The sequence below is a fragment of the Oryza glaberrima genome, chromosome 10 (assembly GCF_000147395.1).
Source record: "Oryza glaberrima chromosome 10, OglaRS2, whole genome shotgun sequence".
Taxonomy (NCBI): Eukaryota; Viridiplantae; Streptophyta; class Magnoliopsida; order Poales; family Poaceae; genus Oryza; species Oryza glaberrima.
This window is the reverse complement of record NC_068335.1, coordinates 16,100,496-16,127,341: the sequence shown is the minus strand read 5'-3', so window position 1 is coordinate 16,127,341 and position 26,846 is coordinate 16,100,496. Positions and strand designations below refer to the sequence as shown.

Below are 26,846 nucleotides of genomic sequence, written 5' to 3'. Positions count from 1 at the left end.
TAATTTCCCCACCAAATAAGTAATGCCAAGGCCAAATTTTCGCGATGTATCATGCATGGAAGCCCTGCAAAACCTTCTAAGGAGATATTACTAATACACCGCTCAAAGATGTAGACGCCGGGTCGAATATAATCCTTTATCTAAAAAGAGACAAGTGATAAACAACGTACATCAGTGCCTAATAATGCTCATATGTAAGATTTGTTTTACAATCTAGTCAACACAAGCTCCATTTCTACTCTAGTTATATTTTAAGCTTCTGTCTCGTTTCCCATGGAAGATGCCAATCCTACACACTACAAGGTGGTGCTAAGAGCTAGCTGAGATAAACAGCTAACCATAGCTTGATGATCTATAAATACCCATGTCATCATTCACAAAGCTCTCAAGCTCATAATATGGCAGGCACTAGAGTGTTAGCTCTTGGCTTCATTGCTCTAATGACCCTAGGATTAGCCAATGCTGTGAGAGTGTCTCGACTCTCTAATTCTGATGGCACTGGGGCAGGAGGGGGTGGGGGTGGTGGCTATCTAAACGGTGGAGGGTCTGGGTTTGGTAGTGGTGCTGGGTCTGCTCAGAGTGGGAATCCTTTTGGTTCCTATGCAACTGCTGTAGCTGGAGGAGGTAGTTCTAGCACTAGTCAGGATGGTGGATCCGGAAATGGCGCGGGTGGCGGATCTGCTTCTGGAGCTGGGGAAAATATTGATACTGTATCCACTGGTTATGGTGGATCCACTAGCGCTGCTGGTAATGGTGGCGGTGGTGGAGGAGGACAAGCCGGGGGTTCGTATGGATCTTACGGTCAAGGAGGTGGTGGTGGCACCGGATCAGGTTCTGGTATGGCTGACACACATTTGTTTGGACCAATAAGTGAGGCAGAAGGAAATGCCAACGGAAATGGTGGTGGTAATGGTACTGGGCAAAATGGTGGGAATGGTAGCGGTGGAGGTGGTGGATCTGGGTATGCCAAAGCGCATCCATAGAATTTCGATTAGATGACCGATGATGGGGAGGATGTTGCCTAAGTCAGTGTCATAAGCTGATGTATGAAATTTGTACTTATGCATCAGTAAGTATCAATAAATAAATATCTCCAGCATTTTAGGTTCAATGATTTTTTGTGTATGGTGCAATTTGTGCAACATCTGTAGTGGCACTTGATCAGGTTTCGATAACCTGGCATTTGGTCACTCTATATAAATGGATGTTATTTTTTAATAATGTAATCTTGTGTACGTACATGTAACTGCATGTACTGCGACAAGTACTCCTTATATAGTCTAGGAGAAAAGGAAAATGGCTACATTCACATGTCTTTTTTTCCTAAAAAAGGAATGATTTAATTCAATATTGAGATCTCTGTCATAAATTTAAATACTGAGATTGAACACATGAAAAACTATACACACATGGATTTCTTGTTACTATGTGGGAAACATATCCTCCTACGTGAAGTTCCCAAAACATGTTAACTAACAGGTGAACCCATAGGTAGCCCGTACGTTAGTGACTTTGGCCCTCTGACTTAATGTCAGAGGATCCCAATCCAAGCGCGTGGTATTTTCGTAACAATACAGTTTTCATAGTTTGTTGACATCATATTTTAGGATTAAACTTCGGGTTAAAATTGCAGTTAGGGATTATGTTAATGTCCAAAACATCTCTCCAATTTTGCAGCCACAAGTTTCATCCACATATATTTAGATGTATATATACCATGTAAAGAACGTTTACGCTGACAGCGGACTGTGTGACTAGAAATTAGTTGGTCACAAGTACATGCGGGACAATATATTAAGCTAAGGTATTGTGTAACATACAAAAATAAATAGTAGCAAACCAAACGCCTTTCTAAGTTGATCAAAGTGCCTTGCCAACCAGCTATGATAAATTGTGGCCTTCAACGCGTAGCTCCCTTAAATTATTGCATATATATAAACATTGACACCAACTAAAACACCTCTCTCCATTTCCTATGAACTAATATACTTATAATTAGTATATTTTTTTCATTTAGTAAGATTTTCTAGCAAGTAGTAGGCTTAACTGGATATACTAAGTAAATACATGCTGGTGAAATTTTCTAGAGGTATATAAGGTAGTGACTGAACAGAGCAATAATCCGGCTTGGAGAGTAATTTGATATGCTAAAACAGTAGAGAAGAGTGTTATGGAATTTTGACCTGAGCTAGATGGATAATATGAAACATAATGGAATATCCTAACTATATATATTCACATCATTCTACGTTATTTGAGACATAAATATGGATTAAATTGTAGTACAGAGTCAGGAATTAGTACCATTGTTGGATATGATTTATTTAAAATTAACCAAAAAAATTTCAGCTCTTTTATCCTCCTAGTCGAACTAAGTGGCACTGATATTGGAACAGCATGGATAAGAGTAAACACTACTGGAGAACTGATATTTGCCCAAATGGCAAAGATCACATTAATCCCGATTCGAATAGGAATCGGGACTAAAGAATATCTTTAGCCCTGGTTCAATAACCTAATGGCACTTTACGATCTTTAGTCCCGGTTCAATAGCTGTCAGGCCGTATCAAGCCCCCAACGACTAAAGATCTCTCCCCGTCCTTATCTTTATCCTTCTTTTCCTTATCTACCGGTGATCTCTCTCTCGAGAAGTGGCAATGGCTGCTGGGAGGCGGAAGCGGCGGCGGCTGCACCCTCCCCTCCACCAGATCCGGAGGGAGGGGGAGGTGGTGGCCCAGCGAAGCAGTGGTGGTGCTAGGGGCAGCATCGATAGCGGGCGGTGGGCCGCCAACGCCCGAGGCAGCGGCACACGGCTCGCCGAGCCATTGGGGCCCTCCTCCACTCCCCCATCTACCGGCAATGGCAGTGCACGGCTCGCCGGAGCCGCTGGGGTCCTCCTCCTGCTCTCCCCCATCTGCCGCTAGCGAGGAGGATGACAAGCCAAGCGTTCGAGAAGAAGCAAGGAGAGAAGAGAATAAAGAAAAGAATTTGTGGATGATTTTGTTGTTGGGTATGTTCATTTGATCTGTGATGCCAATATGATGTGGGAATTTAGGGATTTCAATTTGATTTGGGGGTGACGGCGTTGATGAGTTCTGCTCGAAATCAATATGCAAGCAAAAAAAAAAACAATGGAAAAAAATAGTCCAGGTTGGTAACACCAACCGGGACTAAAGATAGTACGCTGCCACATGACGCTACAATCTTTAGTCTCAGTTGGTGTTATTTCAACCGGGACAAAAGATGGGCATCTTAATTTAATTCTAAATTGGGCGTTCCGGTTTCAATCCGGGACTAAAGGGGTTGCAAACCGGGACCAAAGAGGGTATCCCAGCAGTGAAAGCACGTCTGATACTCACTTCTCTAATCATGACTTGAAGTCTTAAACATATGAGTAGGTATTCAGCTACTATCATAAACAAGTTACTAACCCATCTCGGATCCTGGCGTCGCATATTAATTGCCTGGTTGACCGTCCTAATTAATTACAGGCTAGATTGCTTAATTTAGCATGCATCAGATTCTCTCTGTGGGCTACTCACCTTGGATTATTTTGCTCATTATTTTTTTTCTTTTCTAATATTACCCAAATATCAATAGTAGTATGAGGTGTTCAATCGGCTTCAAATTAAATCGTTTTAGCACTACACACCCATTTCAAAAAAAAATGTCATTTTGAAATTTCTAGCTTTAAAAAGCCTTGTTGGAGTTTTTATTTTTTTTCCCAGATATTGCCTTACGACTAAATACTAGTACTATAATCAGTAGTACCGTATAAATTCACCAGAAATTAATATGCATGGAATTACTTTACTGTCTCTCAATTAATGGGTATCGAGAGAGTTGCTCAGATCTCCGTGCACAGCAGCCAGGTGCACACTGTTCCTTAATTACAGGTCTTCCCTGTTTCTGGATGCTGGAGTAACGTGGTTAAGTGAAGTCAACTACAAATTCAAGGTCCCCTCCATCGCCCTTATACAAGCATTTGTTGTACAGTCATTGATAGTTATGGATAGTCAACACTCAACACTCTATCTATCTTAGATCCTCAGGTATATCCAGATCAACTTGTGAATACTTCCTCCTTTTTTAAAAAAATATACGATGTTATTAACTTCTATACTATTGGATCGTTCGTCCTATTTAAAAATATAATATATAAGCCAGGCTTGAAAAACAAACCACAGCAAAATACACACATACATATACATATATATAGCTCTTTAAGAAAATGAATAGATAAACGTTATATCTGAAAGTTAGCAACATCGTTGCTCTTCATATCAGCAAAAACACACCCATCTCACTGATTAAGATAGCATATATAACACAGTGCCCTTGTGATGACTAATATTGCATTTTAAGACACAAGGAAGGACGACCACGTCCATAACGTTTTTAAAAGCTGAAATAGCTTGATTCATCGCCCATTATTATGGTTGATCGAGCCGAGAAGCAGAACATCATGTTTTAAATTTTTAGCAGGGTTGACCATCATGTAAACCCCCAAGGCTAAATAGTACTATATATTCGACCATAAATATTTGATGTTTCAAAAAAGAGTTGATCAAACTTTTAAAACTTTTGATAACCAATACCTTCTGAAACATTTAGTTTTAAAACAAAATATTGGTACGAGTCGGTTTGCCTTTAAAGGTGTCTCTATATTAAAATATATAAAATTATTGATATTATTTGTTCCTTGAAGTATAACTTTTACCACTATTTTTTTATTAAATATATAATGGTAATAGCTCACAGAATTCTAATATGCAAAAGTATTTGTACACAAAATTCTAAGCTTCGAAAATTAAATATTTTAAAAATTATTGATGGTCCTTTCAAAAGAATAACAGAATAAAGTAAAAAATGTTATTGTTATATCTTTAAATATGGAGGGAGTAACCTTATTAGATTTTATACTTATTTTCATATAAAATTGATGGTAAAAGTTTTAAAGGTTTGACTATATTACGCCAAATATTTATGACTGGATGGAGTATCAGCTCATGTATATTCATCGGATTATTGACGTGCTAGTTGCTCCACAATTCTAAAATTATGATTTATTAAAAATATTTCTACCACATTGTTTAGGCCTCCAATTCTAAGCTTTATTTCTGAAAAAAATAATCCATATTTAATCAAGTAGATTATTATCCGCGGTAATAATCTTGTGCAGAAGGGAAGGCAGGGCTTGTTGCTAGGGCCTGGGTCGATGGCTCCTGGAGATCTTTAGTTGGTTGTTTCTCTTCTCAATTGTTTTTCTCCTTTTTCGTGTATTCTTATAAGACAATTTTTTTTGTTTATTTGTTTCTTGTTTAATGAAATGATACGTACATCTTCTACATGTTTTAAAAAAAAATCTAGTGAACACTGTTTCAAACACCACCTAAAAATATCTCATATATGCAACTATGCAAGCTTGTACTTGTGCATGCTGCCTCAATGGCCGGAGCTAAGCTGCCGACATGTATCACTTGAAAGAAATCAGAGGGCGCACATATACGAGCAAACCCTAGATAAATAAAACTTGATAGGTCAGCCATATACACAAGATCCAAAGATGAAGGGTACAGAAAAGGCGGTGATGCTCTTCCTTAATTATGCTTTGCGTCGCCAGTGATTCTCCATTAGTTTATCAACTTCATCCTGCCCTACTCTCCATGCACTTCATATCAATACAATCCTCATGCCTGTGCTATGGTCAGTAAGCCGTTTGCGTAATGCATGGCCTAGAGCACTATAAATATCGGTGTAAGTCGTCTTTGGGCTATAGCAACCCTCATCATCTATACCTACACATTTTAGCTCACAATGGCTATCACAAAACTAGCATCTCTCGGCTTTGTTATGCTATTATGCATTGGATTAGCCAACGCTGCAAGAGTGGCTAGATTCTCTATCTCGAGCGCAACGGGCACCGGAGGGGGTGAGGGTGCCGGATATGTAAACGGCCATGGCTTAGGGTCTGGTAGCGGGGCCGGTTCGGGCGAGAACAGCGCGGTTCAAGGATCTCATGCAGTTGCCCAAGGGAAAGGTGGAGGCAGTGGAGGTGCACCATATGGCGGAGCTGGATTTGGCGGTGGGTCTGGGTCTGGCTCAGTGTTTAGTAACCTCGATTCTGCGGGATCTTCTGAAGCTAGTGGTACCGGTGGTGGTGATGGTGAAGGACAAGCAGGAGGCAACCCTGGATCTAAAGGTTATGGGGCAGGTAGTGGCACAGGTTCAGGTTCATCCATGCTGCATGAGTATTTTCCCGGTTTTACAAATGCACGTGCTAGTGCTAATGGTGGTGGCACCACTGATACTCAAAATGGTGGAAGCGGTGCCGGTAATGGTGGTGGTTCTGGATATGCTGGGTTAGGGCCACGCCCTTAGAAAATCTTTAGACAATCATACCACTCTACAATCTATCAGCAGATGGCATCCGTAGAAACCTTTTTTTTCCATGTATTTGCTTGCATGAGCTACAAATAACAAAATAAATAAATGGCCTTGTTGTTCTAGTTAGTAAATTTAACCGCGTGTACAATTGGCACTCAAAAACAGCACTTTTTTCCAAATAGGCAAAACTTATTTTTATGTAGGGTTGACCTGCCCGTCTGCACGAAAGTGTGTATGTAAAAAACTCAATTGTTTTTTTTCCATACGGGTGCTTATATCGTCCGCACGCAAAAATAAAAAACCAAAAAGATAAAAATCCCCAAAAAATAAAGAGCCTAGCTAGGTGCAAATCCACTGCAGCCGTATCCGTTTGGGGGACGGCCTTGCCGTTGCCACCATCACCCCTCCCTCCTCCGTCGGGCTCCTCCCACCTACGAAAATGCATTTTCGTATACGGTCACTTAAGAGGCCTATATGTGAAAATAGGCTTATTTTTGCATACGGGTCTGTTAAGAGGCTTGTCTATGAAATTTGATTTTTGCTTGTGGGTCTCTTAAAGAGCCGTATACAAAAACTCAAGTTGATTTTTACAGACGCAACCAATTACTGTCCGCTGCAAACTATAGGGGTTCTCGTATAGAAAAATCATTCTGTAGTAGTGTGGGGTATCCTATCACCGTTAAAAGTGCTAATATAATTTTTGTATGGCGTACTAGATGATACTTCATGAAGGCAAAATTTGCTACAGGACACGCAAAAATCGTGTAATTAGCTGTGAGACACCGCAAAAACACGTCACTGCCCACGGACACTACGAAAGTTGCGTAATTGACTGTAGGACACTAGAGTGAATATTTTATAATTTTCGAGCTTTGAGAGGTGAGAGTTTTTTCGTAATACCCGGATTGCCCCTGTGATTGGAGTCGAGCCAGACTGGGTCGAACCAGACCCAGTCATCCCCATCTCCCCCGCCCGAGTTCCATTCCCCAATCTTCCCCAATACCGAGTTCCATTCCCCAATCTTCCCCAATCAGCGGCGGCGAGGACGGCAGCGCTGGAAGCATCAACGACGACGGCGACGTTGGGCGATGGAGCAGTTATATTGGTAGGCGGCAGCTGGGATGATGTCGCCGAGGAAAAATTAGTGCAGGGAAGAAAGCATCCCTGCGGATGTTGCTGCTCCAAGCAACAAGGCAGCTCCTGCCATCTGAAGTTCAATGAGATGATGTTAGCTCCTATAGTTTATGTGGAATGGCAGTGATTACTTCTGGAATTTTGCTTTGTGATTTTGCCAAACTGTCATATTGCTGTGTGATTATGATTATGCCAATCTGGGATGTAAACTTTTGTCTACATTATACAGACATGCTGCCAAAATTTGTGTCAACATCAAACCAATACTGGCAATGTCGTTTATGCAGAGCTGCTGCAGAATTATACATCACAGAGAGTTGCTGTCCAAAAATTTACGGCGAGTGCGGCGCCGCCGCCGCCGCCGCCGCTGACACAAGCTAGGTTAGGGATCGGGGATGCTTGGGGAATGGAACTCAGGTGGAGGAGATGGGGACGACTGGGTCTGGTTCGACCCAGTCGGGTTTACAACGTGTAGCGCTAGGGGCAATCCGGGCATTACGAAAAAACTCTCACCTCTCAAAGCTCGGAAATTATAAAATATTCACTCCAGTGTCCTACAGCCAATTACGCAACTTTCGTAGTGTCCGTGGCAGCGACGCGTTTTTTGGTGTCTTACAGCTAATTACATGATTTTTGCGTGTCCTGTAGCAAATTTTGCCCTTCATGAATGGTAGCTCACAGTGATATGTAGCAATCAACACCTTCAGAGTATCTATTGATCGAAAAGGGACTCTAAGCAATCATGAATGAATATGTTTCTAAGTGGAAGCCCTAGGGATTATATTGAACATAAATTGATGCATCTTATCTCTTCGCTAGAGATCGAAGCCGATACAGCCCCGTGTCAGGTGTCAAGTTCTGCCGGTGATAAGTAAAACCCTCGGAAAAGAGGGTGGCGATGCACTGAGAGTAGTTGTATTGATCTGTGAGATAAATTACAATGACCCGGGGTGTACATATTTATACCCATGGGTAGATACTAGTCCTTATTGGACAAGAAGAAAACTTTCTTAAAGATAAAATGAAAATATAAAGTCCTTATCGGACACTAAACACACTTTCCTAAAGATAAAAGGAAACTAACATATTGTTCCTAACTAATAGATAAACTGTCAATGCCGCATCCTCCTTGAACTCGGTCTATTCTGGATAAACTTCCTTTAATTGATTAATTTTCTTAACCAAACCAATCAAGAATCCAACTACTGATGACTGATAGTGCCCATCAGCCGATTATAAGACCCTGAAACCGATATTGACTCTAGACCGGTCTAATGACTTCGGGACATATCAAATTTTCGCTTAAAAGTTTACATGAAGTAACTTTTACGTGATTCAAAACTTAACATCTTTTACATGTAATTTACATGTGCTGACGGAACTGCATGCCTTCTTCGATTACATTACTGGTGTATGGTCATAAAAACTTTACTATCCATGTCTTCTTTTCTCTCGAATGATTCTATGTGTAACAGTGGTACATTTTGTGGTGGAAGGATAAGATACCATGTTGTCGTGTGCTATAGGGTCTGCTGGCCTAGTAGAAAAACATTGCACGTTGTATGATGCCTTTTTTTAAAAGATAGACACAACGAGAAAGATAGGGTGCTATGCGTCCATTTCTCAATCCAACAGTAGTTTCCATGTTTTCACTGCATATATGGTTTGCACTGTATATTTTCCCGACTATATATAAAGTGCATACGTCGTATGTACTAACATCCTAGTATGTAAAAGGGTCCGCAATTTATAACTTGACTACTATATTAAAGTCATACAGCATACTTTGGAGTACCACGGACAATCCTTAGCTTGTTTGAGCATTTAATTATTTGCCATTTTTAAGATGTGGCAATTAAGGATTTGCCACTCGCAGTCTATAACATATATATGGATCCTTGTTTATCTATGATATGTATATCCAGTAGCTAGCAAATCTTTAATTGCTACTTGTAAGAGTGGCAAATATTTAATTATTCATGTTTTACGATGAGATATGAAGCAAGAAATAAACCCCTATTTATTTCAATTAATAAATATAGTTGTGGTGTGCAAGTGACGAGAGAAGTGGTCGATAAGATATTATGTAAAGGGTCATTGTAACTTGTAAATATCACTGGTGTGTATGTAAGTAGACAACAATAAATATGATATCGTTCTTTTTTTTTTCTCTTACTGCTCACAATTGGTCATATTGTTGAAGACATTTCTCATTCCCAATACAGTGTCTTTTTTTTTATTAGATTTTGTGTTCAAACTATGTCTCATGCAAGGCGCTAACTCGCTTTCTTCTTTATTTAATTATGTGCCACATCATCTAAAATCCTATGTGGCAAGAGTATTAATTGCCATAAAGACTCTACTAATTACTTGCTTCTCTAGTGAACTGGCCTTGTGCATATAAATTGCTTGCCCGCTCTAGTAATTACTAATTAGTTTGGGGAATATTAACACTTAGTGTATAATCTAGTCATCCTAAATTTTAACTTTTTAAAGTAGGCCTGTGTTTATATTTGGGAGTTGATGTTTTTCCATGTAAGTATCATGCATGATACTACATTGAGAATATGCCATATTAGAATGACAAACAACACATTCGCATGGAACAACACATATAAAAATTACACCTTATCAGTTATCACATACATGCACACGTAGTCTAGCATCTGATCTAGGCCACATGCTTAAATGTTAAAACAATTTGATAACCTAAAGGTTAACGAAGCCCTTTATTAATTTCATGCTAGCTCATCGACACATGCTTACTTAGGAACCATAACATTAATTCATTCTGTGACACAGTGTAAACAACCAAAATGGGCTTCAACTTAGCCAACTGATCGAATAAAGGAGTGTTACTACTAGCATATCCAATAAGGAACTATGGGTATTTACCATTACCATACCCAGATCCACTCCCTCCACCATTGCCGTACCCACCAGCTTCGCCATGTCCCACTCCAGTACCATCACCACCACCATCGGCATTTGCATGTGCCCCGTAAAAGCCATCCATAGCCACTGCGCTAGAGCCTCCACCCGTTCCAAACCCTGACCCATAACCAGAGGACCCTGAGTAACCACTGCCATATCCATCACCACTGCCACCACCAACACCACCCGCATTAGCTTCTCCACCACCATACCATGCTCTCATTACGCTTGAGCTATTACTTGAGCTAGAGCCAGAACCAGACCCAGAACCAGACCCAACACTTCCTAATGGTCCACCACCATCACCACTCCCTCCACCTCCAGCATTAGCATGTGCATTACTTGTCCCAAAATAGCCCCCAGAACTACTAGTGTTGCTAGCACCAAAGCCACCCCCAGAACCCGACCCAGCACCACTTACAGATCCAGAGCCCTCTCCTCCACCTTCTCCTTCACCTTTAGCACTAGAATATCTAATTACTCTTGCAGCATGGGATAGTCCATTTATGCATAAGACTAGAAAAATCCCAAGTGCCACAATTTTAGTGTTAGCCATTGTGAGTGAATGCAACAGTTATAGTAGTTCAGTTGAAATTAGGAGCGAAAGATTGCATGGGTACTTATAGTGTGGCCGAGGCCTTAGCCAGGATGCTTCTAAACCTTTAACTAAGTAATTAAGCTCAACATGTGGATTAACAAATTATCTCTGCACCTGAAGTAGTAAAGTAGCTTAATTTGTAAGCACGCACGCATGGATGATAGATCAACGAAAAGAGGCTGGAGTTGACAATGCAGCGACGACCTAGAAGATTGTAAGCAGTTGTCAAGTGGTTTATGTGTGTCACTGGAAATTTTAATATACTGTTGTACTACTCAAGAGTTTGCCATCAAATGGAACTTGATTAATTAGTATTTCAATGGTTTTGGACATCATGATGAGTGTAGATACTCCAATTTTTAGGCACTATTACTATGCATAGAATTATGTTGTGTGGTAGAACAACTTTCTTTCACTACAATTTTGCTGACTTCTTGAGCTTGGATAATCGATGCCCATTTTTAAAGCAATGGAAGATAGATCATAAAACTGCATCCGTAGTACGTAACATCGATTTAATAATTACTAAATCTCTTATATTTTAGAAAGGGCATGTAACCTAGTGGTTACAAGAGCCTTAGTAGCACCTGAGGTCCTGGGTTCGACTCCCATAGGAGCGAATTTTCACCTGAGATCCTGGGTTCAACTCCCCATAGGAGCGAATTTAGGAGCGAATTTTTCAGGATTTAACGGCGTTGTGCTTTCAGTGGTAGGCGACATACTGAGATATTGTAAGTTTCTATAACTGCATTCGTACTACACACTGTTTCTATAATCTGTGCTGACTACATACTATCTGTTGCATGTATCATACTATTTGGCACCAACTTGCATACGATCGGAGACTAACAAAATCAATTTGGCGATATTATAATGCAAGTCAACACTTCAAAAGTACGATTGGGTACTACTCCCGTACAAACTCTGTATCTCTCTGTCCTCGATTTTGTTAGATATGCTTACTCATCAGTAGCCGTTCAGATATGCTATAGTTATTTAGGTGCAAGTAGGGCGTGATTAATTAGGGGACACTTGGATGGCCTACTTACATGTACTCGATCGACCAATCAAGCTATCACATTATCAGCTATATTTGCCTGACCAATTACTAACCTGTTGGGCTAGCTCTGCTCGCTTAATTGCTTATTGATTTGTTGCGTCTGCTAAGATTCCTATACTACTTTCTCCAATTATAAATATTTGATTTCATGGTTGGATTTGCTAAAACATTTTAAACTTTGAACATCAATTAGCGTATGACATGATATCATGACAGTAATTTTAAATCAAATATAAGCATCTAATATCTCGATCTGATTATTTGATAAGTTATTGGTGGTCAAAGTATTGAAAAAAATTAACTTAATCTTATTTTGAACACGACCACAGGAAGCTGCCTAAACAACTTGATGTTTTTCCTACCTCTGTTTCATATTATAAGTCATTTTGATTATTTTGGGTTAAATGGATACATGCCATTACAAATTTGATGGTTTTGAAAAATACCATTACAATTTATGTGTTTGGAATAGTGCCATTATAATTTACATATAATTTGAAACATGCCACTAAGGTACGCTTTTGCTCATATTGGATGAAAATGTCCTTGTCTTCCATCAACGTCTCCCCTCTCCATTCTATAGCCGGCGTCACGCCCCAGCCCCGAGGCAGCACCACCCCTGGCCCGACCGCCCTCGCCGCCCAGCCGACCTCCTGCAGTAGGTGGTCCTCCCGATGCTGTCGATTGCAGGGTCGTGCAGGCAGAAGACGCCGATGCAGAGGACACGAATCTGACCACCACCGGTGCATTTGCTGCTCCAGAGGAGAGGGGATCCGCCCGCCGTGGGTGAGAGGGCTAGCTCTCCTTGCTGCAGTGCCTTGTCTTTCGGTGCGTCTACAGCGGCACGAATGCGGTGGCGGTCCAGAGTGGTGACTCGCAAGACGGCGTGTAGTGGCAACTGGCGGGGAAGGGCGACGAGGAGGAGGAAGATGAGGGCAGACCTGTTCTCGTCTTGCTCGTCGCCGCAGGTTTCTACTTCTCCAAATCTCCGTCATCACTGGATTCGCGACGTCCGCCCCCTCGATTGGACGAGGCTGAGATCCGCCATGCCTGACAACCGTCACCGCCCGATCTGGTGGAATTGTTGCTCCTTCATCACCGGTCCAATGCCCTATTGCCGATGTACACTGGCCGAGTCCCAAAACAACAACGACGCAGGGAGAGGTTCGTCGAGCTCTGCCGCCGAGGAGAGCTCCTCCTCTGGGGTGAGAGAGAATAGGAAGCTGGAGGTGCGTGAGGTAGAAGACGGGAGGTTGACATGAGGGCAATTTTGTCCAATACGAGTAACAAAACGTAGGCTGGTGGCATGTTTCAAAATATATGCGAATGGTAATAGCACTAGACTAAATACGTGAATTGTAATGGCATTTTTGCAAAACCATCAAATTTATAATGGCATATATTTAATTAACCCTTTTAAGTTAAACTTAGTTAAGTTTTATCAACTTTATAGAAAAATATAATAATAATTTCAAGACATAACAAATAAAATATTTAAATATGTTCAATGTTAAATGTAATAAAACTAATTTAGTGCTATAGATGTTGGTATATCTTTCTATAAATTAACTTGATAAAAATTTGAAGAAGTTTAAAAAGAGCCAAAAACAACTTACGATATAAAATGGAGGGAGCGTAGTTGTGTGCGAGATTAATATAACTGTAAATAGAACCAATACTATATGTACGAACTCAAAAATCCTAAAAATATCAGCATCGTACGTACTCCCTTCGTCCTAAAATATAAGGGATTTTGGATGAATAGGATATTTTATAGCACTATAAATCTGGACAGGCTTCCTATCCAGATTTCTAGATTTATTGTACTCGAAAGTGTCTCATTCGTCCAAAATCCACTATATTTTGGGATGGAGTAGTAAGACCAACAGTATCTATATCTTCAGTTGCCCGCATACTGATATTCATGTCAACCAACACTACGGACTCCAAGGTCGTCGCATCTGCAAGACTGCAGTGACAACTTGTTGTAAATGTCAACCATACGTCAATTCCGAGGGAAAGAAAACGTCGGTGCATGCGTAATCCAGCTATGAAATAACATATCGATATGATACAAAACACGTTCAAGCTTTTAATTTGGTGATTTGAACGACATTTGAACAAAAGGAAGACATGCATATGTAGCTACAGCAAGAGCATTACTATATATTAGACTTTTTGCTTATATAGCCTCAAGTACAACACAAGTTATATATAATTACTACTCATGAATATAATACCACTTGCTGTTTTCAAGCCTCCACTTGTGGCCCCTGATCGCTTGATTAGGGAGATCTAGCTAGCTAGCTCCACATTGTAACGTAGCAGAGTGTCTACAACAAAGACAGAGGGACTGCATGGGGTAGTCCATGAACACCACTATAAATACATGCATAGCATTCGACATCTTGAATCACACACTAGTAAAGCTAACAATGGCGGACAACAAATTTGTAGCTCTTAGCTTCATTGTGATGTTGGGCATTGGGTTAGCCAATGCTTCGAGTACTTCTAATGGAAATGGCACCGGATGGGGAGAGGGTGGTGGATCTATGAACGGGGCCGGTGGAGGGTCCGGGAGTGGTACTGGATCTAGCGTGAGTATCGTAAATGAGGGAGGCTCAGTTCACGGAAGTGGTGGTGGTGGTGGAGGCGGCAGTGGTGGTAGACAGTACGGTGGATCTGGGCATGGTTCTGGGTCTGGTCGAGGCTCAAGCTCAAGCCAGATCGGTCCAGACCCGTACCGTGGATCTTCTAAAGCCGGTGGTACGGGTGGCGGCGCAGGCGGTGGGCAGGCGGATGGCTACCATGGATCTAGTGGTTATGGGTCTGGAAGTGGCACCGGTGTTGGCTCTAGTACATCTATGAACGGTGACTTTCCGGGGGGTGTTTTCTCCAATGCGAATGCTTTTGGCCGTGGAGGAGGAAACGGGTATAGTCAGAACGGTGGGAGCGGTAGTGGCAAAGGCAGCGGATCTGCGTATGGCAACGGAGAGCCATGAAATTTGTCTCTTATCAATCGCTTCAAAGTACCAAACGATATAAAACTAGCTAGAGCCCGACCTATATTAATTGTTCTGTTTTTCTTAGTGTCACAAAAATTACTCTTGTTTTATCTCTCCCCATTCAGGCATTAGGCGTGAGAAATTCATATACAAATAATTGGGCTCTGTAAATCTATAATGAAGGTGTTGATCACGAGATGAGTTGGGGTGTGATGAGTAATGAACACTGATGAGTCTCGCAAGAACATCTTTATGTTACTCCAATCAAACTTTTTGCCGTCTTGGGGGAGACGCGAAAGGATGCGCAATCCGGTTGAAATCTGACAGGGGCACTGAAACAAAAGGCTGACAAAACTAGCCAGGGTAACATGTAGCCTTTAGGTCTGTAGATATGGCTAGAATATGACTTTAGTTTAACTTTCAAGCCTATATATGGGCCAGATTAGGCCCCATACAAATAAGGCTTTAGGCTAGCATGATGGTTGGGCGCAGTGGCATCGATGGATGGAGGACGCCGGAGGCAGCATGGGCCAAAAGTTCCTCTCCATCACACATCATGGAAAAAGTCCACGTTAATTAGCTAAATATGGTTAGAATCTGATTCGTATTTCTCAATCGTTCTAACAGTATATAAAATAACTCCTAAAACAATGTTGAATATGATATTAGCTGACATGACAGTCCAGTCATCGTAAAATTTAAAAAATAGAGTGAAACCCGGCCCACGTATCATGCCTTCTTTATCCTTCCTTCCCTACTGCTTCTCTCTCTCTCTCTCTCCTGTATTTCCTCTCGGCGGCAATGATGTAACATGGCAGCCGGCGGTGGGAGATTAAGGAGAGGCAGCAGGGTGGCGACGGGGTTGCAGTAGGGTGGTGCACGGATCGATGGTAGATGGGTGATGGTAGAACAACTATCAGTCACCCTATAGGCGACGACAATAGAGACAGGCAGCGGAGACGACCTGAACCATTGCCTCTCTTCCTACAGACAGGCAGGCGAGCTCATCCTCGAGCGGCCTCGTCGGCTGACACCCCGCTTTGATCGAACTTGATGGGTGGCACCGGCGCGACTTGGCACTCGAGCTCGAGTTAGGCCATGTTCAAAATCTTCCATCGCCGCCTAGGCTAGGGGAGGAAGGGGAAAACAAACAAGACACTGCTGATGTCAACAACTCCTCTGCATGTCGATGCCAATCCTCCGTCGAGCCACCCAAGCTTGCCTCCGCTGCCGCTGCCTCCCTTCTGCTGTTGACTCCTTTCTCGTAGATGAGCGGGCGAACTCGAGCTCAATGGAGCTCGTTGGTCATTGCAGTCGCCGGTCTACCACTTCTCAATTGACGTGGTCGCCGTCCACAGGCTATTAGCCTCCATGGACAGCTTCCACCATGTCATCACCATCCGAAAAGGTAGACAATGCCAATGCCGGGAAGCCGCTCTAGCTTGAGCTGCAACAGTTTGTCCTCGTCTCGATGCCTCTCCTATCTCCTCCGATCATCGCCTTGTGGGGCTGAATCTAAGAGATGAGAGGCAGAGAGCAAGCTAGGGGAGTGAGGGAATGAGAAGAAGATAGAGGGACACTGATATTTGGGCCCTCCGCTATTTTTTTTGTTCTTTCTTATTTTTATTATAACACATGAGCGTCACGTCGGATTAAGATTGGATTAACGTGTCACGTACGTAGACACCACATCAGCCAATACCACATTCAATATTGGAGAGAGTCACTAATTTTGTATTGATTTTAAAAGTTGAGGAGTTGAAGTGACTATTGCATACGAATTAGATCTTACCTATATTCGAGGGAATCAAACTGGATTTTTTTTCACATCTGCACCACATAGTCCCCTGTCAACACGTAAGCCTGTAATATCCATGTAAACTGATGGCACAGGTTGCCAGCCTCATCGTTTGGCATATTTTCTGAATATGCCATGGCATATTTACAAACGAAAATTAATTTGTGAATAAAATTTTTATATATGTGTTCTTAGCGATCTAAAAGTAAAGGCTGAAAAATAATCTTCGATGAAAAAAATGATGAGGCCCTGCGCTCTGCGGCCGGAGGGAGCCCAAATCCAAAACCGGCTGGATTCAATCGATTCCACAGCCTGAAAGGAGTACAATGCCCAAGCAGGCCAGGTAGGATCAATAAATCAAGCCCACAATCCTGCGTTACTGAAAATTTCTGATCAAGTACGGTAGTTGTCCAGGCCCGATGCAAATTAAAGACCAGCTTAGCTTGCTTTAGTTACACGTAGGTAATAGTATCAAGCGTATATATGAGGCTATTGTCACAACGTGTAAGACCCAATTAGTGGATTCGTTAATCCAGTGCCAAAGCTGCAGCCTGTCAGTCTGTGTTGGACCATATGTGTGTGCTCTCGTTAATCAACCGGCCTGCAACGACGACTTGCATTATGGAGAAAAGGAGAAGTCCATTTTGGGCTTGAATTCTTCTCAAAGGCTATTTTTCACCATGAAAACTGCTTTTTCATCTCTAACTTTTAAAACCAAATAAACAACATTTTTCTACGACGGTTTTTTTAGATGCCTAGGGTTTTCACTAGTACAAGCTCTGACAAGTGACAAGATACTAGTTGTCTATATATTTGAGAGCTAAAGCTATGAAAAATTGATGTATTTTTTATGTTTAGGGAAAAAATTTGATATTTTTATATATTTATTTAATCAAATTAGGGAAAATTTTTTAAAAGGTAAACCTGAAAAGAAGACCAGGAGTTCCTGCGCTCCCATTAACAATAAGATAGTTAATCTAATTTATTAGAAAAATTCAGTTACCAATGAGGAACAGGACCTTCCATGCATGAGAAAACTAATGTCTAAGTGTGTATTTGGTTGGAAGAATATTCTTAAATAGGGGATGAGGATCCAGTTTTTGAGTGTGTTTGGTTGGTGGACAAGGGTGCATAGGCGGTCTGGAGAGAATATTCCACTAAAATGTTGGATGAGCGTATTCGTTAAATTAGCCGGATGAGGATATCCAGCTTTACTAATATTAATCATTAGTAAATTGGCAATAATTAATATATTTTGTTGGTAATTAGTAATTAGCTTGTCAACATTAGTGTTAATTAGATATTAGTCTATTTTGTTGTTAATTAGTATAGATTACGGCTATATTAATGATAATTAACATATTTTATTATTAATTAGCTTGTTTTTATTTGCATTATATTTCTTCTCATTCATCCAACCAAACAGAAAATTAGATGGCCATATCCATCCAACCAAATAAAAAACTAGATCAACATATCCTTACAAATATGGATGGTCATATCCAATCCAATCTTGACCACGAACGAACGCACCCTAAAACGCTTTCAACGCTTGTCCGAACACCGAAACTAGGTTTCCACTTGAAAAAAAAGTGGGAAACAACACGACGATGCTTTCAAGAAGGGAAAGGGTACCCATAGGTGTTGACGTCATTGGAACCAGGTAGACCACGCAAGGCTTTTGCCCAATGCTCTCACCACCTACCAACCACGACTTCCACAACCATCGCAGCACTACCAGAACGGAAGTAGTTGACGGTTATCGTTGCCAAGATTGCCACCACCGGCAATTAGATCATCTCCGCCCCAACACACCAGCAAGCAGTCACATCGCATGAGCCACATTTATCACACCTTCTCAGCGCTGCAAAAACGTAAGTTGAGGGTCATGGATGTCGATCCTGGCACACCCGGCCAAGTAGCTCTTACTCTGCCCAAGAAACCAACATGCAGTCGTGCCACAGAAGCCTCATACACCACCTCAACAAACGGTACACCTTCTACATAGGTTTTCTCAAAACACTGATGATGTCGAAAGTCTCCCATCCTCCATCAAACTAAATCCCCATAGCCAAGATACCATAGCCGCTAACCATGGAAGGGGGTAGCTCCTAGGGGAGGGAAGAGGTCCGCCTGGAAATAGGAGACCCGCTGTAACACAGCCATGGTATGAAAGCGGACCAGCCATTAGAGGGGGTAGCTCCTAGGGGAGGGAAGATGTCCACCTGGAAATAGGAGACCCGCTGTAACACCCTGCCTCCAAAATGTGCATTAGTACGCTCTACACGTTGAGCGGACCCACGTTCGCATGGTATCCCGCTTACACTTTTGTCCTCGCTTCGTGTAAAAGGGTTAACCCGGGGATACCATGGTTGGAGCACCAAGGCTTATAAGCAGGCCCTCACCCACCTAAACTTCCAATGTGGTACTAAACCACCACTACACATCCACTTCTGGGCCACATGGGCCAAACACACACTACTACTAGGCTTCAAACGGGCTGGGGTGTTACACGCGCTCGCTGTTATCTAGGCCGCCATCCACACTGTTGCTCATTGTGTCCCTTCTATCTGAGCTAGCAAGTGGTGTCTTGGCTACCCGAGTAGCATTAGCGGTCGAAACATAGCCGAGATGCCTTTCTCCAAGCGCTCCTCTAGGCGAAAGCCCCACCTCTCTGTGCAGCCTCTCCTTGCGACCTCTCTATCGGGCATGTTCCCTGCTAGCTACCTTGAGCCCCGCCTGACCACCGTCATCCTAATATGTGACAAAGTCTCCTACACAACGCACCCTGGGCTGGCACATACGCCAGTGCCTCGCCGGCCAATGACCACTTGCACCAACGCAATCTATGCCATCGTCACCTCTGCAGTCGTGGACAGCCTCACTATCATCAGATTTGTTTGGGGAAATGCCGAATTTGGCCTTGGGAAAGCAGCTCCAGCTATCCCCTATGCCTTTCGCCTCTGCCATGGCTACCTTCATTGCGAGCTAGCCATCTGACGCACACTGCCGTCTCTAGCCCGCTGTAACGATGCTGTCATCTCCATCTAGCCGTGCCACCACTGTGTCTCTAGCCCATCTCGAACGGCGAGATCCGCCACGCCAACCTCGCCATGCCAAGAGAAAATTTTCGAGGGCACGGAAAAAGGAGGCCCTGCCACTGCTATCCTCACGGCTGCATGATTTCCCATGACCGACGACGGTGACTACGAGGACAGAATGGTGAGGAGGTAGCGCTGGCATCCGGGTAGCCCGTTTTGACCTAGGCATATGGATGGAAAGTCTATTCTTGGCACTCTAACTGATCTTCTCGAAGTCAATTTTCCTTGACGAACAAAAAAAATGTTGCTTTTTACTCACAACTTTAAAAGCTAGATAAAACATACCATCTATAATGATTTTATTAGTATGATGGTGATTTTCACTGGTGCAAACACTTAATAAAATGCTCATTTTGTTGATGTAGATATACTATCTAATTTGGTACATACCCTATAAAACTTGGCTAACAATAGTTAGCCTTCATATATAGAAGATTACTACTATATTTCAATCAAAACAATGATAGAATATAGCTTATATTATTATTTATTCAGTTTTAAAATTTGAAGGTGAAAATGTGAAATATAACCGGCCGGTTTTAGTGCAAGGGTGAAACATTTTTACTCCCTTCCATTCCAATATAAGTTGTTTGGCCGTCTCAGCTCTTACCTAAGTGTAAGTTACTCTGAAAATCTGGACCTCTTTTAAATACCCTATAAAATTTTATATTTGCATTGGTCTAACATACTATTTTTTTCATGCTTCCAATCTAGAGTGAATTGTGGACAACAAATTAAGCTATTTGGGATGATTTTTATTAATTGATTTGTGTACAAGTCTAACACGTACATATATTTCAAATCAGAGTGATTATCCCTTGAATTATTATATGCATGGTTGCTTGGTATCAATTGTTTATATCTTGTAGTATATATTATATATATACTTGTAGACCTCAGTACAGATATAACTTGATGAGTAGCAGAATCTAGCCTCGCCTGCAATCTCCTTGACTTGCAGATAATAATAAAATCAGTCATCCAAGTTGACGCGTACACTAGCCTGTCGACCGGCATGAATGCACGTCGATCGCGTAGGTTTTGCATTGCATCAGTCAGCCAGTCACTGATTCATATCTCGTCGGCATGATCTAGCTTATGATCTGGAATCACCTGTATATATAAAATTTGCATATGTACATTTATTGAATGTAGAATTCTTAATTTTTGCTACAGTTGTCGATGACTTGAATGGTCAGATTAATTCCAATCTCCACATGCATCGGCCAGGTTTACTACTAGCTAATTTCTTGTACTCCTTCCGTTTCACAATATAAGACTTTCTAGCATTACCCACATACATATAGATGTTAATGAATCTAAATACATATATATGTCTAGATTCATTAACATCAAAATGAATATGGGCTATGCTAGAAAAGTCTTACATTGTGAAACGGATGAAGTAGGAACCATCTGGCAGTTTTTACTTCGTTGTGGTATATATATGATGTGTGTCAGTAACTCAGTAACAGTAGATATGCAAGTTAATTACAGACATCTACGTCTTCTCGCCTGCTGAACAATTAATGAAAGTATGTCTAAGGTTGTAATGCATATTAATCAAAATTGTTCAGAGTTTTCACCAGTGGAGTACACACTGTACGTATCGATCGACCTAATCAATTAACAGTTAATTAGTTACTGATCTGGTAAACTCTATCAGTGATGAGTTTTTAATTGTGCATTGGATTAACTGACGAAGGAACCTATCGGAAATCGGTTCATTCAGCTGTAACTCCATAATGGTGAATGGATGGTCAAATTGGTAGGGATTGCGGCATCGACTCATCTTTCGTGGGGAATCTCCGGAAGACACATGATCCAAGTAATCAAGCCACGCCTCTACTCATCGTTCAATGTAGCAACAGAGATTAATTTAAAGCGGAACCCCCAATGAATTACTATTCGTTAACTGATGTGCCTTTAGCATTATATTTGTTTCTTTAGCATTATATATTTTTAAAGGAACGTTATATATGATGCTACATTAATTGTGATGTTGATTTTTTTTTCCAGAATTTGGTTTAGCTAAATGGGTCGGTTTAGTTGCAAAGTTTGAACCCAAAAAAGTCACATCGAACTTTTCTACACACACAAACTTTCAACTTTTCCGTCACATTGTTCCAATTTTCTTCAAACTTCCATTTTTGGTGTGGAACTAAACACACCCTTGGTTGGTTCACAACTTCCTGTTCCTGAAAACTGGATCTGCTATCAGATCACTTTATTACATGCCTTTTTTCGCCGGCCAATCAGTTTATATGCCTATATTTTGCTCGAAAAAACTATATTCAGCTAATAATGAAATTTAGACTTATATTAGTACTATATATATACTCGCATGCGAACTACTAGCCAGGCTTTACGTTACCATCCACCGATAACCCTTACCGTACCGCATGATAAGCGTGGTTACCGGTGGTTTGAGTAACACCCTGCTACTATATAGCCAGTATATATGGAAGTACAGGATGTGCAGTGCCTAGCTAGCCATTGGAAAGAGGTGCAGAAATAGATACCTTAAGCGATATACGAGATGATGAGCATCACACAGACTTAATTTGTAAGTTTTGTGGCAGTCAAACAAGATTGGATCCGGCTTACTAAACACAAGTTTTACTAGCTATAGCTAGCTACACTCATAGACCTATATTTCGCCAACACGCCATCCAAACACTTGGATCATGCATGCGTGCTGCAGTGCAAGTGCAAGACTCTATCGATTGGGCACTATAAATACCTAAGCAATCCTTGCTTTGCCATTCAACCCATTCCCATCAAAGTTCTTAACTAGTTGAGCCCAAAATGGCTGCAACAAAGCTTGTAGCTCTTAGCTTTGTAGTCCTCATGAGCATTGGGCTAGCCAATGCTGCCAGGGTGGTTAGATACGCTAGTGCAGAGGGACAAGGTCAAGGTGGTGGGAACGGTAGTGGATACGTGAACGGTGGTGGCGTAGGAAATGGTAATGGTTATGGGTCTAGTGAGAGCGGAAGCGGAGTCACCGCAACTGCTGGGGGAGGAGGTTGGGGAGGTGGTGGCTCACAGTACAATGGTACTGGATTTGGCAGTGGATCCGGGGCGGGCTCAAGCTCTGGCCAGATGGCCGAAGGTTATTACCCTGGCTATGGAGGACATGCAAGTGCTGGTGGAGGTGGAGGTGGCAATGGCGGTGGACAAGCTGGAGGAGTTGATGGGTCCGGTGGTTATGGGACTGGCGGTGGGAATGGATCCGGATCTAGTGTGGCAAACAATGGTACCCCTAACACGCCACCGCCTTATGCAAATGCAAATGCAAGTGGCAATGGCAATGGGAACGGTGGTGGTCAAAGTGGTGGCAGTGGTAGTGGTGGTGGCGGTGGATCTGGATATGGTGACGCAAACCCTTAAAATTTTTCTTTTTATGTAGTTAATCAAAGATATATTGGAGCCCACACTATCTTTGATTTTTTTTATCCTGATATTGTAGTATTTGATTTGGTTAGATTTTATCCTTGATGTATCAGAGAGCAACTAATTAATAAAAAGGGCTCCATTATTCTAGTTGTTGTATCTTTTTCTTCTTGGGAGGAATTTTAGTTATTGTATCACTTTAGAGTTCACAAACAAGTGAGAAAACTATATAAGCCACTATGATCTCTGAGTAATTGCTTAATGAAATATCCATTATCTATGAGAAATGACAATCTTTTTGAGTAGTGCTCTAAATGATCCGGATCATGTGTGTTGTTTCCGGACGTTGCTACCATCTTTAGATTTGTATACACATGCACGCCCTCTTCTTTTAAGACTATCTCCACATGCCTTAAGACTGGATTGAACCAGGAAGATACTTTTCGTTTGAAGAATGAGATCGACGGTCAACTAGCTAGCTCGATTTTGTACTACAGCTAGCAACTTGGTCGGTTGGAAAGTGCAGTGGGTTGGTCTCTCATGGTGGCATCATCGCCTTAGGACCTTTTTTTTTAAAGGGGTTTTTTTTACCCGGTCTCTACATCCAATCGGATATGTATCCAGCTTTTTAAATTATCCCTCAAACAATATAATCTGAAATTCGCTCCTAATGAAGATTTAAACTCAGTCCCCTCGAAAAAAAAGAAAATTTAAACTTAGAAACTTGATGTGCTACTCGGGTCACTGCAACTATAAACTACGTGCTCTTTTAGCAAAGCTTCAGGCCAGATGCTAGCAATATAGTTTTCACTATATCCTTGTCCATCCTTAATTTGAGTTATATTTGATAGTTTCTTAATGAAAAACTTTTAAACATAATTACATTAAAATTAGCATGTAAATTATATAGCTACAGCCACACGGGCAACGTATCTGGATTTGATTCCTTCCAAGCACGCGCACGCTAATATATTTTCTCTTAGTAGCACAAATCTTAAAGCATATCCGATGGTGGAAAATTCAAAAGTTTTGAGAAAAATAATAATATGAAACTTCTTTTTAGCAAAACCATTTGCGTTTTCGTTGTGTCCAATTGCCAAACCAGGGTATTTTTCTCATTTATTTCAGCCAGTCGATCGGGTATGTGAAAACATAGTCTCCCATTGTCTCAGCATCGCATTCTCCTTTTTTTTAAAAAAAAACAGCTGCCAGTGGATACAAATTTACACAGTAAATCCTCTTCAAACGTATCCGGATCCGCCAAGCGAAATTGCTCTTCCCTCGATGGTCAGATGAAGTGTACGTAAAATGATCACTTAACTGAATGCGAGCACACACTAGCGCACACTACCAAAGAACTCATCTTTTGTCCAATGTCCCAAACCACAAATATACTAGATGTATTAAGAATAAGTACTAAAGAGCTCTTTAGTACCAGTTCTAAAAGCCAAAGTCCGAGGAAATATCTTTAGTCTATGTTAATGCTACCAACCGGAACTAAACATGCATCTTTAGTACCGGTTGGTAGCACCAATCAGGACTAATGCTCGTGAATCTTTAGTCCCTATTGATATGTATCAACCGGTACTAAAAATGTTATCAATTGGCATCGTCGGCAGCGTCAGCGGTGGCACGGCACATAACGTCGGCCAAGATATATAGACAGCGTTCAATGGATCGACCAGCGCACCAAACGACAGGACAGCTCGCACAACGTACAATAAGAATGTATTCTGGTTAACCCGCAAACTCACTAATAGATCAAAATAAGTAAATACATAACTTATTTTAGTTAAGTGGTTTTCGTTGGTTTAACCATTTAACACACTTATGTGCAACTGATTAGAAGTACAGGGATGCCGGCCGGCTCACCGACCGCTCTAACGAAGAGTTGTCAGTGAATTGAACCGTCGGATCGAATGAATTTTACGGATCAGATCATTCGTGCCGATGAGATCTTTTCCTTTACGGATCGAACACCCTCCATGAATTTCAGATGCTCATCGTCAACACCTCTCAATTTGGACTAAGCTATAGGTTTAAGCGATTCGAAGTCAACATCACACATATTTTAATTACGGGGTATAGTAATAAGTTTTGTGGCAGTCAAACAAGATTGGATCCGGCCGGTTAATTAAAAATAAGTATCACTAGCTACAGCAAGCTACACTCCTAGACCTAGTACATTTTCACCAACTCGCCATATTCTAGACACTTCCATCAATGCATTGCAGTGATGCCACTAACATAAAAATAACTATGAACACCTCCATCCAGCCCTATAAATACCCAAGCAATCCATGGGTTATCATCCATCCCATCTAAGCATACTTAGCTAAGCTCAAAAATGGCGGCAACAAAGCTTGCAGCTCTTAGCTTCGTTGTCCTCATGAGCATTGGGTTAGCCAATGCCGCAAGGGTGTCTAGATTAGCCAATGCTCAAGGTCAAGGCTCGGGTACCGGGAGTGGTGGTGGGTACGTGAATGGCGGCGGTGTAGGGAACGGGAATGGTTATGGAGTTAGCCAGAGCGGGAGCGGAACCCATGCGAATGCTGGGGGAGGGGGTTGGGGTGGAGGTGGCTCGCAGTACAATGGTACTGGTTTTGGTTCTGGATCAGGCCAAGGCTCGAGCTCGGGCTCGGTGAGCCAGGGTGGTGGGAGTGCGAGCGCCGGAGGAGGCGGTGGTGGTGTTGCCGGTGGACAAGCTGGAGGTGTTGATGGATCCGGCGGTTATGGGACTGGCACTGGCAGTGGAACCGGATCTGCTGAGGCAGACGGTGGTGCTTCCCCTACATCCTCCCCGCCATATGCAAATGCCAATGCAACTGGCGATGGTAACGGCAACGGTGGTGGCCAAAGCGGTGGGAGCGGAAGCGGTGGGGGTGGTGGATCTGGTTACGGTGATGCCAACCCTTAAAATTTTCATTTCTATGTGCCGACCAAAGTTACATTGGAGCCCACGTTATCATTAATAATTTCATTCACCTTGATATGGTAGTATTTGTTTTGTTTTGATTTTATCCTTTGATGTATTAGGGAGCAACTAATAAAGGGCTCCATCATTTCTAGTTTGTTGTACCCTTTTTTTCTCTTTTGGAAGGAATTTTAATTAGTTAATGTATCACTTTTAGAGTTCAAGGGAATGCCAAAAGCTGTCACAGTGATCTTTGAGTGCTATATGTGATCAGGTTTATATGATGTTGTCTCCAAATCTTCTTTCCATTTGTGCACTTGTATCTCCACTTTTATTAAGACTACCTCCACATGCTTTACGACTAGATAGATTGTGAACCAGGATCACCTGAAATACCTATAGCTGTGTATTTTATACTACAACTTGATTAGTTTCGAAAAAATAATAGGTTTGGTACAGTGGAAACAACTAATGCATCTCGTCACCTCACTATACTGGAAGAAATAGAACTCCTAAAAAGCC

At 41.8% G+C, this 26,846-nt stretch overlaps 6 protein-coding genes across 6 annotated transcripts; 5 read left to right on the top strand and 1 right to left on the bottom strand.

Moving 5' to 3' along the window:
* The first annotated feature begins 398 nt into the window (after nucleotides 1–398).
* On the top strand, nucleotides 399–1,133 carry LOC127752991 (glycine-rich cell wall structural protein 1.0-like). The gene has a single exon (XM_052278445.1). The coding sequence runs from the start codon at nucleotides 399–401 to the stop codon at nucleotides 981–983; it is 585 nt and encodes a 194-aa protein (XP_052134405.1). The 3' UTR covers nucleotides 984–1,133.
* Nucleotides 1,134–5,796: 4,663 nt separating this feature from the next.
* LOC127753269 (putative glycine-rich cell wall structural protein 1) lies at nucleotides 5,797–6,488 on the top strand. Its single transcript, XM_052278744.1, has one exon. It carries the CDS (start codon nucleotides 5,818–5,820, stop codon nucleotides 6,379–6,381), a length of 564 nt encoding a protein of 187 aa, XP_052134704.1. The 5' UTR covers nucleotides 5,797–5,817; the 3' UTR covers nucleotides 6,382–6,488.
* A 3,914-nt stretch (nucleotides 6,489–10,402) lies between these two features.
* On the bottom strand, nucleotides 10,403–11,011 carry LOC127785907 (putative glycine-rich cell wall structural protein 1). The gene has a single exon (XM_052313252.1). The coding sequence runs from the start codon at nucleotides 11,009–11,011 to the stop codon at nucleotides 10,403–10,405; it is 609 nt and encodes a 202-aa protein (XP_052169212.1).
* Nucleotides 11,012–14,547: 3,536 nt separating this feature from the next.
* LOC127753271 (glycine-rich cell wall structural protein 2-like) lies at nucleotides 14,548–15,314 on the top strand. Its single transcript, XM_052278748.1, has one exon. The coding sequence runs from the start codon at nucleotides 14,549–14,551 to the stop codon at nucleotides 15,113–15,115; it is 567 nt and encodes a 188-aa protein (XP_052134708.1). The 5' UTR covers nucleotide 14,548; the 3' UTR covers nucleotides 15,116–15,314.
* A 7,308-nt stretch (nucleotides 15,315–22,622) lies between these two features.
* LOC127753152 (putative glycine-rich cell wall structural protein 1) lies at nucleotides 22,623–23,676 on the top strand. Its single transcript, XM_052278620.1, has one exon. It carries the CDS (start codon nucleotides 22,826–22,828, stop codon nucleotides 23,405–23,407), a length of 582 nt encoding a protein of 193 aa, XP_052134580.1. The 5' UTR covers nucleotides 22,623–22,825; the 3' UTR covers nucleotides 23,408–23,676.
* A 2,050-nt stretch (nucleotides 23,677–25,726) lies between these two features.
* LOC127753111 (glycine-rich cell wall structural protein 1.0-like) lies at nucleotides 25,727–26,608 on the top strand. The gene has a single exon (XM_052278581.1). It carries the CDS (start codon nucleotides 25,758–25,760, stop codon nucleotides 26,325–26,327), a length of 570 nt encoding a protein of 189 aa, XP_052134541.1. The 5' UTR covers nucleotides 25,727–25,757; the 3' UTR covers nucleotides 26,328–26,608.
* The last annotated feature ends 238 nt before the right edge of the window (nucleotides 26,609–26,846 follow it).

Excerpts from the sequence above, each read along its gene's own strand:
- LOC127752991 (XM_052278445.1), top strand. The coding sequence starts at position 399 with ATGGCAGGCACTAGAGTGTTAGCTCTTGGCTTCATTGCTCTAATGACC.
- LOC127753269 (XM_052278744.1), top strand. The coding sequence starts at position 5,818 with ATGGCTATCACAAAACTAGCATCTCTCGGCTTTGTTATGCTATTATGC.
- LOC127785907 (XM_052313252.1), bottom strand. The coding sequence starts at position 11,011 with ATGGCTAACACTAAAATTGTGGCACTTGGGATTTTTCTAGTCTTATGC.
- LOC127753271 (XM_052278748.1), top strand. The coding sequence starts at position 14,549 with ATGGCGGACAACAAATTTGTAGCTCTTAGCTTCATTGTGATGTTGGGC.
- LOC127753152 (XM_052278620.1), top strand. The coding sequence starts at position 22,826 with ATGGCTGCAACAAAGCTTGTAGCTCTTAGCTTTGTAGTCCTCATGAGC.
- LOC127753111 (XM_052278581.1), top strand. The coding sequence starts at position 25,758 with ATGGCGGCAACAAAGCTTGCAGCTCTTAGCTTCGTTGTCCTCATGAGC.